This window comes from Acomys russatus, chromosome 19 (assembly GCF_903995435.1).
Source record: "Acomys russatus chromosome 19, mAcoRus1.1, whole genome shotgun sequence".
Taxonomy (NCBI): domain Eukaryota; kingdom Metazoa; phylum Chordata; class Mammalia; order Rodentia; family Muridae; genus Acomys; species Acomys russatus.
In genome coordinates this window covers 9074607-9087106 of record NC_067155.1, presented here as the reverse complement: position 1 = coordinate 9087106, position 12500 = coordinate 9074607, and the positions used below count along the sequence as shown (strand labels likewise).

At 45.1% G+C, this 12500-nt stretch overlaps 2 protein-coding genes across 2 annotated transcripts in view; one reads left to right on the top strand and one right to left on the bottom strand.

Moving 5' to 3' along the window:
• Positions 1 to 1768: 1768 nt before the first annotated feature.
• Positions 1769 to 2734, bottom strand: LOC127203054 (vomeronasal type-1 receptor 4-like). Its single transcript, XM_051161868.1, has one exon. The coding sequence runs from the start codon at positions 2732 to 2734 to the stop codon at positions 1769 to 1771; it is 966 nt and encodes a 321-aa protein (XP_051017825.1).
• A 6696-nt stretch (positions 2735 to 9430) lies between these two features.
• Positions 9431 to 12500, top strand: part of LOC127203541 (zinc finger protein 883-like) — an 11092-nt gene continuing 8022 nt past the window's right edge. Inside the window, exon 1 of the mRNA XM_051162366.1 lies at positions 9431 to 9750. The gene's annotated coding sequence lies outside the window, so the exon portion shown is untranslated. The remainder of the gene's footprint in view (positions 9751 to 12500) is intronic.

Sequence of the window (12500 nt, the reverse complement as noted above, 5' to 3'; positions counted from 1 at the left end):
GAACTCTAATTGGGGGAGGGGGGTGTGTTTTGCAGCTGTGTTTGCATGTGTGTGTGCGTGTATGTGTGTGTGTATATTTATGAAATAACCCTTTTTCCTGTAATAAAATGCATGTAACTTAGACTTTATCACTGTACTAATCTGTAGCACATGATTAATCAAGGAATGGTGTGGCATGTGTTTAGTCCTAACAACTGGAGATAGAAACAAAAAGAAAAGGAGTTCTATGTTATCCTTGGCTGTATAGCAAATTCAAGAATAGCCTGGGTCATGTGATGCCTTGTCTCAAAACAAAATAAAATAAGCTGGCTGTAATGGCCCACATCTTTCATCCTATCATTCCGGAGGCCAAGGCTGGTATCAGAGGCATGTACAACAATGCATGACTCGTGTGTGTGTGTGTGTGTGTGTGTGTGTGTGTGTGTGTGTGTGTGTGTGTGTGTGTAGTTAGGTTTAGTTAGTTAGTTAGTTAGTTAGTTAGTTAGTTAGCTAGCTAGACAGCATGCATCACATTACATCAGGCTTCTTTCATGTAACAATGCTTTCTAGGATCATTTCTATTGTAATTGAATTAATACTTTAAGTCTTCACATCAGAGCTCCTTCTCATATTAAAACGCTGTGTTTTATTTCTCTTTTTATGGCACATTCAAATACCGTGCATTTGAGTGCATTTTGGATGATTTATTGTAATTGTTCACACTTTGTCTTTAAAATTATCTTTTTGTTTTAGATTTTATTATTATTATTTCTCTGTTTTGTCTTTAAAAGATGAGTTAGAGCATGCCTAACCTGTGCAATATCCTTGATTTGATCACCAGTAACACACACACACACACACACACACACACACACACACACACATAAAAGCTTTCTTTGATGGGCCTCTTAAAACCAACCACAAAAAAAAGCACTTCTTAAAAGCCGGGTGTGGTGGTGCACATCTTTAATCCCAGCACCTGGGCAATCCACACGATGTTCCTGGGTCCATGCCAGTAAGGGCACTGTCTCCAGCAGCTAACCATATGCCTGCCTGCGTGCAGCATCTGCACTGTGTGTCTGAGGCTGAATTGTGGGCTACACACTTCCCTTTAGTGGGGAGGCCTGGTGGCACTCAGAGGAAGGGCAAGCAGAATATCCAGATGAGACCTGATAGGCTGTGATCATATGGTGGGGGAGGAGGTCCCCTTCTGTCACAGGTCTAGGGGAGGGAAATGGGGTGAAAGAGGGAGGGAGGGAAAATGGGAAGATACAAGTGAGGGGATAACAATCAGTGTGTGATCTGAATAAATTATTTTTTAAAAAACAATACATGTATGAAATCCCAAACAATAAATAAAAATATATTTATTAAATAAATCAGTGTCTGGGTCTTCCAGCCCAGAAGAGACTCCACAGAGTGGACTGCACACAATTCTGACCCCTACCCTCACCCCTCCACCCCACCCCCATCACCCAGCTGATCCATGGAGGGGTTCCCTGATCCCTGCAGGCTGATTAAAGCATCCATCCTCGTAGAAGCTCGCCTTCATCGTTATAATCCATATAGCCGCATGGCTTAAACATCTCTGCTAGTATAATATTCTCCTCCGTGGGAAAAAAAATCACCAGCAATCATTTCAGCACTCATATCATCCAGCACGGATGGCCTAAGTCACGGGCTAAGTTACAAACGATATTGGGAAGGGCCTTTGTAGATATTCTGTGTATGTATTCTACAGAACAGAGTAGAAAAGACATAGAAAAATGGAAGCAAACAGCAACAGCTTTTAGAGCTCTCTGACTACCCGAGCACGGTGTGTGGTCTGATAAGAACAGGTACAGCAGAGCCTAAAAACAGAGGTATGTTGTCTGAGGAGTAGAAACGGACAGCATGCTGGGAAACATGCAGTCATGGCCACGTTAGCACTGACCAGCCATGGAAATTTTACATCTAGGGCAGCCATATGAGATGTGAAAACAGTAGAGGTTATATAGAATAGCACAAAGCTGCTCACGAGTGTGAGGATGCTTTGGGTAGCTTTGGTCTCAGGAGAAGACCTAGGAGACAGAGATCTGTGGATGTGACGGACCCTCTGCATGTGTTTGAGCAGTACCAACACCATGGAGGCACTGGCACACATCATCAGTACCAAAAAAATGACATCACGGGACGTCAATAGAATTGCAATAAGAGTGGTGACTCGTCTCTCGGGATTCACAACAGCACAGTATCCATAGTCTTCTATGCCAGTAACGTTTATTCCACCCCATATGTCAGTTGTGTACACAGGAATAAAAATATATACCAAGAGCTGGGTAGCCCAACACAAGCCCAAGTATGGACCAATGATCCTGGGTGCTATGATCTTGAGCTGTGCCCACATGGAATTATTGGGGCTGATGGTGATGGCCTGGATGACACTAAGCAGGGACATGGAGCCAATGGATACTCCTCTGGCAACCCTATGGAAGTATAAAGCAAGTTTACATGAAACCTTCTCTAGATAGAATGTCTGATGAAAAGCAGCCGTTGTCTGTAGGACTCCTCTGCAGAGAACCATGATATTGGCCCAGGTTAGGTGTTTAACAATCAGGTCTGTGGGCTTTGCCCTGATCCCAGCGAGGTCAGCGACCATAAAACAACAAAGCAAGGCTGAGTTCCCCAGCATTCCCAGTGACGTCTGCAACAGGAAAAAGATCCCCACAGCCAGGTCGGTCCAGGACATTCCGTCAAGGTCCTGGGTACTGCACATCACGTCCAGAGGACAATTATCAAACAAGTTGGGCTGTCTTCTTCATAACATGTCGATCACTGGACTGCCTAGGAATCACCATGTTGTGCTCATTAGTTCGCATGTTTACATGGGTCTTTCTCGTAAGAAGTTTCCAAATATGCAATGATTTACTATTGTTTGAATTACACATAATTTACTTGGACGTTGTGGTTACACTTAAATTTTATATTGCAGTGGCTGCTTTAACCTCCACAAGTGCTCTTTGGGATGGTCTAATAATCAAACCACATACAGGTAAGTGTCTTTTGTCCAGACACTTTTTCTCCAAGACCCCAGCAAACTAGGAAAGGCAGAGGCTTACCAGGAGACTATTTGTCTCCAGAGAGAAAAGTAGGCCCTGATGAAGATGCTTGACACCTGATAGCTACAACGTATGGGAAGTCAGCTTCTGTTAAACATGCGGCTCCTAACTAGTCAACCATGCTTCCGTAGGTGGTCACACATCCAAGATCCTATGGGCCACACAAACTGTGCTGTAGAGGTTAAAATATAAAAATTAAAAATTAAAAAAAAAAAATACAAAGTCTATCAGGTAGAGAAAGAGTGTGTGTCTGGAGATGTGGGGAAGGTATGAAAATGATCAAAATATGTTGGCTCTGGTTCCTTAACAATTAGATTTTTATTGTGAATTTATTAAACAAAGGTATCTTCCTTACAACTCCACTACCCTAAGCAATAAAGAAAGGAAGTTAAAGAGACCAAGAGTAACCCTCCCGGGTATCAGTTCCATGGGACGAATCGCTAGGCGTCTCCGGGCCTGCACGCTGATCCTCTCCCCGAGAGAAGCGATTGGCACCCTCCACCCTCGTGGTCCAATCCCGCAGCCTTCTCTCTCCTCTCTCCGCCCACCTGCCGCAGCCCCCAGCTGGGTCTGGCACCCCTGGTCTCTCCTCCGGTTCCCCCCTCCCATCGATGGTTTTTGTATTTGCAGTACAATAGCCTGGCTGGTGTCACTGGTCTTGTCCTTAATCCCTATGCCCAAATGGCTCCTTACGGCCTATCACAGAGGCTCCTCTCAATGGGGTGTCAGAGTTGTTTCAAGGCAGCAAAACCCACACCAAGATTACTTTCACCTGGGGCCCGCTCACTTTCCTTCCAAAAAAAAAAAAAAAAAAAAAAACTACACTACAAAAATTCTTCTAAGCCAGAACATGAGAATAAATAATAAAGAATAAAAAATGTTGAGAAAATACAGGCAAAGGATATATGAGAAAAGAAAATAGTAACTGTCAGATATTAGGGGGAAAAACAACAACATTGAAATTCTCCTTTGTCTTCACACACTGACATGCAATTGCAGTTATGTAAGTCTGCTGCATAAACATACACGTGCTTACGTTTGCTTTTAAGTGTTTTCAAAGCTATTCCCTAACCTTTTAATTTGGTGACCACTATCTAAGATATAATCGTACGTAATCGTCTCTGTGAAAAGGGAAATAGCACATTGCTTGCTGCTCCATCTAAAACAGAACACAATGAATGTGTTTATCCCATAGGAGGATTGCTGGTGAGATTCTTAAACTTTCTGTAATGAAATTAAAGCACCATAGACACTAAGTGAAAATACTGAATAACGGCAGCATCCCTTCTGGTCTGTGAAACCATGTGACAGAAATAAGGATACGATCAACAAGGATGTGATACACATGGCACAGCAATGGGTACAAAGCACATAGCACAAATGCCATACCTGTTTGATTCAAAAAGCGGTAGCCGTGCTCAGAACGGTGGCACATGCCTTTAATCCCGGCTCTTGGAAGGCAGCAGCCAGAGGATCTCTGTGAGTTCGAGGCCAGCCTGGGGACAGTTGGGGCTGTATAAAGACATCTCAAAGACAAAACAAAGAGTAAAATCGGGAGGATGCAGGCATCTGTGATGGGGTGCGGGGAGGATGTAGAAATGGCACAATGTGAGTTCTAGGTCCTCTGCCTAGGTACCATGAGGTTGAGCTCAATCAGCTAGTCAAACGTCACTGGATTGTTCATCTTTTAATAACCCCGATGATGAAACCCTCTAAGAAGCAGATTAACGTCTCACTATGACACTCTACACAGGTGTTTTTGGCAAAGGATAAAAATAAGCCGCATCCACTTTAAGCCCCTGGGCAAAGCATAGTTTGAGTTGTAAATACTGCAGAGGTCATCAAACACCTCCCAAATTGCTCTTTAACTCACAGAACTCTGGAAGAGATTTTACCAACCCAGTGCATAGTCTTAGACTCTCGAAGGAAAAAAAAAAAAGTGCAAGTGAATTCCGAGAAATGGTCACAAACTGTTTTAGCCACCAGCTCCCCCATGTTTCTAAAAAAACAAATGCACTTTCAGGGCCTTGTTAAAGAGCATCAAAAAGGAGGCAGGCAGGATAGTATCCCTCACCTGCAGGCGTTTTCAAACCATGCAGGATTCAAGTCTCTGGCTGATCCTTCCCACTCTGCGCCTTCAAGCTGTGCAGGGGGCCTTCCGTGAAAGAGGAGGATGCTTTCAGAGATCTGTACTCACACATCCTCCAGAGACTGACTGTCCTCCGCACACCAGGTGCCTGACGGTGTCTGCTGGAGGAGGACTCAGTGGCGAATGGAACCTAACACACTCATATAGATATGACGTTGACGGCAACCCTCGAGATGAAGGCTGAATGTTCTCAGAGCTCATCCCCAAGGGGAGAACTGGATCATGTCACAGGAAGGAATAATACCAGTTATACCAAGGGAGTTGACATCACCTCTGAAAAACTCCTGTTCCCATCAATGAGCAAGAAAAACTTTTTTGTCTGAGTAAGGAGCACCGCAGAGGATCAGGCTAGAACTGTAAAGTGACTCCTCTCCCCTGTGGACGCCAGCTGAGGGTTCAGACAGGGGACCCAGACAGGGATTGCATTCTAGAGAGGAGACACTGAAGGGCAAAGGGTGCCCTTGCAAGTCCACTCTACTTTGGGGGTGCATCATGGTGAAAATATATCTTATATTCAAAGAGAACAGATGTTTCGCTGGGCCACCCGGCCAAAGTTAAGACACCTCGAAGTCATTTAACATTTAAGACTGCCCTCTTATTGTGCACTCAGCCTGTTTGTTCAATTTGCCTTCAGAGAGAACAATGTAATTTAAAAAAAAAAAATAATCTTGGGCTGAAGAGATGGCTCAGAGGTTAAGAGCACTGACTGCTGTTCCAGCAAGCACATGGTGGCTCACAACCATCTATAATGAGATCTGGTGCCCTCTTCTGGTCTGTAGGTGTATGTGCAGGAAGAACATTATATATATAATAAATACATAAATCTTTTTTTTTTTTTTTAATCTGACTTAGATTTCTCAGGTAATTACCTTTAACAATCTAAGCTAATGCATAGCATAATTCTCATCCTAAAACGTGCAGTTTCCCATGGCTCTGACCAAAGTGTAATGAATCTGTGTGTGTACATGTTATGGTAATAAATGATGAAATAGCAAGTAGTTGAGAAGAAACCTCAGGAAACACAGATCCGCTACAAATGTTGGAAGTGACATGGGTATAGGTTGATAAATCTGTGGGCAGTGACGTTTGCGGCACTGTTTGTTATCTGGGGCAGTTGGAGTCTTTTGGAGTCAGTGACTTAAACCCTTATAAAAACGTGAAGTATTTGTTATTCCTTCCTTCATGTGAAGCTGCCATGCTGTTTAATAAATACAGAGCAAAGGCTTTTGTGCAGCACACGCAGACAGACGGAAGCACACGTCATCACTCAGCTTGACACAGATTGAGACTCATGGGACAGACTGACAGAGAATGACAAAAGAAACACAGAGAGAGTAGAGAATTCAAATCTGGCCTCGCTCTTGATTTAATACCCAGGGGGGAAAAAATGCTTCCTAATTTCTTCCCTTACTGTGACCCTGACACATTTTTGGATACTCTGCAGCCATTGTTAATGCATTCAAATCAATGTGCTCTGCTTCTTTGTAGTCTGACTTTTTTAATTTTTCACTGACAACTGTTCCATAGACGCCTTATAAATTCCACTTGTCACTGGATGTGATGGCACAGGCCTTTAATCTCAGCACTCAGACTGCAGATTCGGGTAGCTTTCTGTGAGTTTGGGGAGGGAGGGGACAAATGAGTCTACAAAGCAAGGTCCCAGCCAGCCAGGGCTACAGTAAATAAATTAATGGTTTTTTAAAAATCTTTATAAAGGAGATGGCTCTATTCATTAAGTGCTTGCTGCGCAAGGATGAGACTATGAGCTAGAATCTCTAAAACACATGCATGCAGATGCACACATATACACACACGCGCGCGCGCACTCCTATGAACTCTTTCTTTGTTAAGTCTCTTGAAACCAGCATAAGAAAAAGCACTTCCTTGGGAGTGTTTTTTCTGAGGCGTCTTGTCTGGAGATGAACTGCTCCCTCCCAAAGTTCTTTGACGAGGAGCAAGCGTGCCAAGACCCAAAGAAAGCCGGGACAAGTGGCTAGCTGTGGTGCCAATAAGAACGCCAAAGGGTCTGCTTGGCCTCTGGGCTCACTCAGTACCTGTGGCTCCTCTCAGCACTTCTCACTCTGACCTCTACCCTAAGCCCGTCCAGCCCCCAGCTTCCCTTCCCTCAGCTTCGCTTTCCTATAGAAACCTGTCACGTCGGCCATTTCAGCTACAGAGTCTCTTGGCCCACTCTCACATCTCTTGATTCTCTTGTCGCTTCTCTCTCTTCTCTTCCTCTCCTCATCTCTCTTTGTTCGGTCTCAACTCCCCCCGCCCCGCCCCACCCCGCGCCCCACATTCCTCTGGCTGTACTTTCCCTCACATCTACGATAAAAACCTTCTGTTCAACCATTCCTTGGGGCGGTCAGATCTTCATTTTCCTTTAGAGGGAAGCGCAAAGCAGCCTGAAGAGTAAAACCATGTATCCCTATGAACAGCATCAGAGTAAACATTTCCAACAAGCACTACTACAGTTTCTCCGAACATATTCTGGGCACATTACAGATATATGTAGAGAGAGCTAGATGACGTAGACGTAGACGTAAACGTAGACGTAGACGTAATGTGCCCAGAATGACACTGCATGCTTTTTATCCCAGTGCACTCGAGAGGCAGAAGGCTCTTCTATGAGTTAGAGGCCAGCCTGATTTACACAGTAAGTTCCAGGCCAGCCAAGCTTATGAACGTGAGACCTTATCTCAAAACAGAGAATCAAATAATAAATTAGTAAATGCATGCAGTGAGAAAGAGAAATTAGGTCTTGGGAAGTTCATCTTTGGAGAGAACCCCCCACAACTGCCTTGCCTTCTCCCGGGAGCTTCTGCTGGATGCTGTGAATACCTAATTTGGCGATATTGTCTCTATGTGATGCTGTTTGGTTTTTGTTGTTGTTGTTGTTTGTTTTGTTTTTGTTTTTGTTTTTTGTTTTTTGTTTGTTTGTTTGTTTTTCCTGTAGCAGTTTTACCTGAGGAGACATTGCTCTACCTGGAACCCTCCCATTAGGACCCCCTAGCTGGCTGCCTTGCAAAGGGGCTCCCCTAGGAGGTTTCTGCTAGCTATTTTCAGCTCCCAATTTGACGTTTTGATAGTTTCTCTCTGTATTTATTTTTCAATTTGGTTTATTCTTTTTTTAATTAATTTATTCACTTTACATCTCAATGGTTATCCCATCCCTTGTATCCTCCCTCCCTCCCATTTTCCCCTTACTCCCCTCCCCTATGACTGTGACTGAGGGGGATTACCTCCCCTTGTATATGCTCATAGGGTATCAAGTCTCTTCTTGGTAAATATGGTTTATTCTATACTTAACTCATTCAAAACAAAAAGAGTGCCTCACAAAACTTGCAAAAGAAGCATGTATAGAATTTCCTGTCATTATAACTCTCTAAATTTGCCCTAAATTGCCTCGATTTAAAACACGCAACAGTGTATCGAAAATTCTTCCTTAAGTAGCAACATATTCCTTCACTAAAGCATGGTAAAAGATGTGCCAGCATCTTTTATGAATACGTATAGGTTCACCCAAATAAAACTCACACTCTTCCTTTGCTGCGGAAGTATTCTGAAATGAGCCTTTTGAGGATGGACTATGGGTTGATGCTGTTTCACGGCTGAGCAATAGAGACTACATTACCCACAATGCCAAGAGCAGAGTAGCAAAATGCTGAGCCAACGAGAGCAGTTTCTGCCTGGCAGGGCGGACTGACACTGGGCGGGATTTCCTGCATTGTGACCTGTCTGTGGTTTAACTTTCCTTGTGTAGACTGTTGGAGGAATCTGAACTATTAAGATCGCCGAGTTGAAATTAAGGTAAGAGAGCGAGCAGTCGCGGCGTGACGGCCAATGAGACCATCGGCAGCGGTGGTGCCCGTGCGCGGGCCCCTGCGCCATCAGCAGAGTTCGATGGCGTCGCTGAAGGCTCAGGTGAGTGCTGAGTGCTAAGGTGCTCCCCTGCCTAGACACCCATTGATGCCTCAGGCTCAGGCCATGTCCCTGTGGAAGAAACCCCTTGAGTCCATAACTGTGCCAAGCCCGTGGGTGGGGTCCCCATTTGACGTAACTAGTGGGAAAGTGAGACCAAGAGGAGACTGGTTGATCGATTGTGTGGGTAATGCCCTGTTTGGGCGCTTGAACTGGAAGCAATCTAGCCTAAAATTGGCAAGGTGAAGCCTGTTGCTTCTGTCATCAGGGGCCTAGGAGCCAGCGGGACCAAATGGAAGATAAATGTGGCCAGAAGCTATTCAAAATACTCCAAAAGCTGCACAGAGTTAGAGCGGGCTGGAGGGGGATAATGCTGAGCCTCAGTAAAGTTAAGCTTTGGGCGACATCCCACAGCTGGCATGACTCAGCAGTGTGCACTAAGGTTTAGAGATAATTCAGACATACAAAGGTCATGAAGATCCAGGCCTAGACACGGGTCACGGGGAGACCTGAGCCCATGAAACCCTACCATGGTCCTTGACTCTCACAACTTTCTTCCCACAGATTCCCACATCTACCGACGGGCTTCAGGTCTGTACACAGGTGAGTGGAGAATGTTCCAGAACCTCACCAGGGTGGCCTCACTCTTTGTCTAACGTTAGTATGTAAAGTCTAACATGGAGGGCGTACCCCTGTAATCTCAACATGTGGGATGTTAGAGGCAAGAGGATCACCGTTTCGAAGCCAGCCTGGACTACATGGTGAGACTCTAAGAAAGACAGAGTGATGGGTAAGATGGCTTAGCAGGTAAAGGCACTTGCTACCAAGCCAGAGAACCTAAGTCAGTCCCCAGAACCTACACGGTAAAAGGAGAGAACTACTCCTGAAAACTGTCCCCTGATTTCCATAGGTACACCCCCATTACATATGCATACAGAGAGAGAGAGAGGGAGAGGGAGGGAGGGAGAGAGAGAGAGAGAGAATAAATAAACAAGCAAACTCAAAAAGAAGAAAATTGAGATTTCAAAATCCAATGGTGGGGACGTCAGCTAATAGCTAGTCACACAGATCTGAAATTCTGGAAGAAAATTAAGTATAGAGACATCTCAAATGATGAAAGCTGCTCTTTGCCCAGGAGTGTAGCTTGACTTTCAGTTAGAAAATGGAATTGGGTCATTTTTATTTTATTTTATTTTTAAATTTATTTGTTTGTTTATTTAATGTTTACACTGTTCTGCCTGCAAGTAAACGTGCAGGCCAGAGGAGGGCACCAGATCTCGTTGTAGATGGTTGTGAGCCACTGTGCAGTTGCTGGGAATTGAACTCGGGACCTTTGGAAGATCAGCCAGTGCTCTTAACCTCTGAGCCATCTCTCCAGCCCCTTATTTTATTTTATTTTATTTTATTTTTGATCCTTTATTTCTTCAAGTTCTGAAGGCTGGTTTTGTTTTGTTTTCTTTTCTTTTCTTTTACTTCCTCTGGTCAGGTAATACCCCTGCCTGCCTCAGCCTCCTAAGTGCTTGGACTATGTGTGTGTGCGCATCATTGTGCTCAAGAGGAAGCTGATCTTGATGGTAATACCATTAGCCGAAAAGTAAGGGTGAGGAGTCATGACTACGTCTGATGACTGAGCATCCAGCTAGACATGTCAGTATCATTAGCAGACCTGAGGGGGAGTGGAGGGGCTGGAGGAAGCATAGGAGAATGTGGCTGATCTGGTAGGTGGCCAAGGCTTCCATAGGAAGCGTGGGACTCAACTCAGATAAGATAAATAAACTAAATAAAAAACTTGGAATAGCTGGGGTGACGTAACACAGTTGGTACTATGAGTGTCTGTATACACACACCTCAACAGCATTTAATACGATTCTTGAGGTATCTGAAGGGTGAAGAATTTCTTTTTTTTTTTTTTTTTTTTTTTTTCCGAGACAGGGTTTCTCTGTGTAGCCTTGACTGTCCTGGACTCCCTTTGTAGACCAGGCTGGCCTCGAACTCACAGCAGTCCGCCTTCCTCTGCCTCCCGAGTGCTGGGATTAAAGGCGTGTGCCACCACGCCCGGCATGGGTAAAGAGTTTCATTCTGACTGATTGAGAGCTCAAGGGCACAGAGTCACCAGGGAGGATCGGAGTGTCCGGAGAGGAAGGCTTCTGTAGCCAGACACTTGGTAGAGTCCTGTCAGAGGAAGCACGTGACTGGTGAGGTGGCATCGAAACGCCATGTGCGGAAAAGCAATCTGCCATTTCCCAAGTGGTGACGGTGGCTGACACTGGAGCACGGGACAGAGTGAGCCAGCAAGGCATTGAGAGAGAGAGAGCGGCAGCTGCCTCTTCTGACACTTGAAAGTCCTAGAAGTTGGGTAGTGATGGACTCTGCCTCCATTTGTGAAGCTTTCTGTAGATACATTCTGCTTAATGCAGATGCCCTTCAGTGTGGGGATTGGAGGTTGAGGGGGCTTGTGGAGTGAGCTATTGGAAAAGAGGGATGGGCTAAGAGGCAGCACGCAGAGATGAGAAAACGTTAGCAGGCTCTTCCATTTGGGTGACAGGCAGTCTCTTGGCTTTGTAGAGGAACCCTAGGAGATATGCTTGAATGAATTCACTCCAGCTAGACTCTTCGTCTCTCTTGGCAGCTAAAACGTTAAAGACAAGGGGTGGGGGGGAAGCTCAGAGCAGAGCAGAGTTCATTGATAAGCTTTTCAAACTCTTCAAGTGCATGAACAGGGACATTGAGGGCTGAGTATTGTTATCTCTGTGATTGGAATCATCTTGGGTTCAGGGTGCTTCCCCCGTCTTACACAAACACACACACACACACACACACACACACACACACACACACACACTTTCTTTTGGTTGGCCAGCCTTCTGCGCCCCTTCTATAGCAGGGAATGGGTCTCTTCTTCTGTCCACGAGCAGGAAAGCCATTGCGGTAGGACACCCTGGCTCGGTTCGAGAGCAAGGAGGCAGCTGTAGTAGGGTCTCTTGCCTTAGTACACGAGTAATTGTGCACTGGCTGGGATTAAGACTGGGGTGCCCCAACCTCTTCTGCTCTCTGTGGTTATAACAGGGGCGATGAGACCCACCACATGCAAAGGGGAATGGACAATGTCCCAGGAATCAAAGCATACCACTTGTTGCTTTAGGCAAAAAGCCATTTAAAAAAAAGAAAGAAAGAAAGAAATCTGGCACTGGTTTTTACGTCTCACCTTCTCTCATCCTAAAGGCCCACGGCCTCAAAAGAAGTTTTGATATCCCTGTTTTGTCAGGTCCAAAATGCGTAGGTACTCCCTACTCGCCCTTCTGTGAGCGCAGTGGGATGACATAATGATCTGGGACTAGAGCGATAGGTGAGCC

What these genes read in the sequence shown, in the direction of transcription:
- LOC127203054 (XM_051161868.1), bottom strand. Translation starts at nt 2,734, where the DNA reads ATGTGCAGTACCCAGGACCTTGACGGAATGTCCTGGACCGACCTGGCT.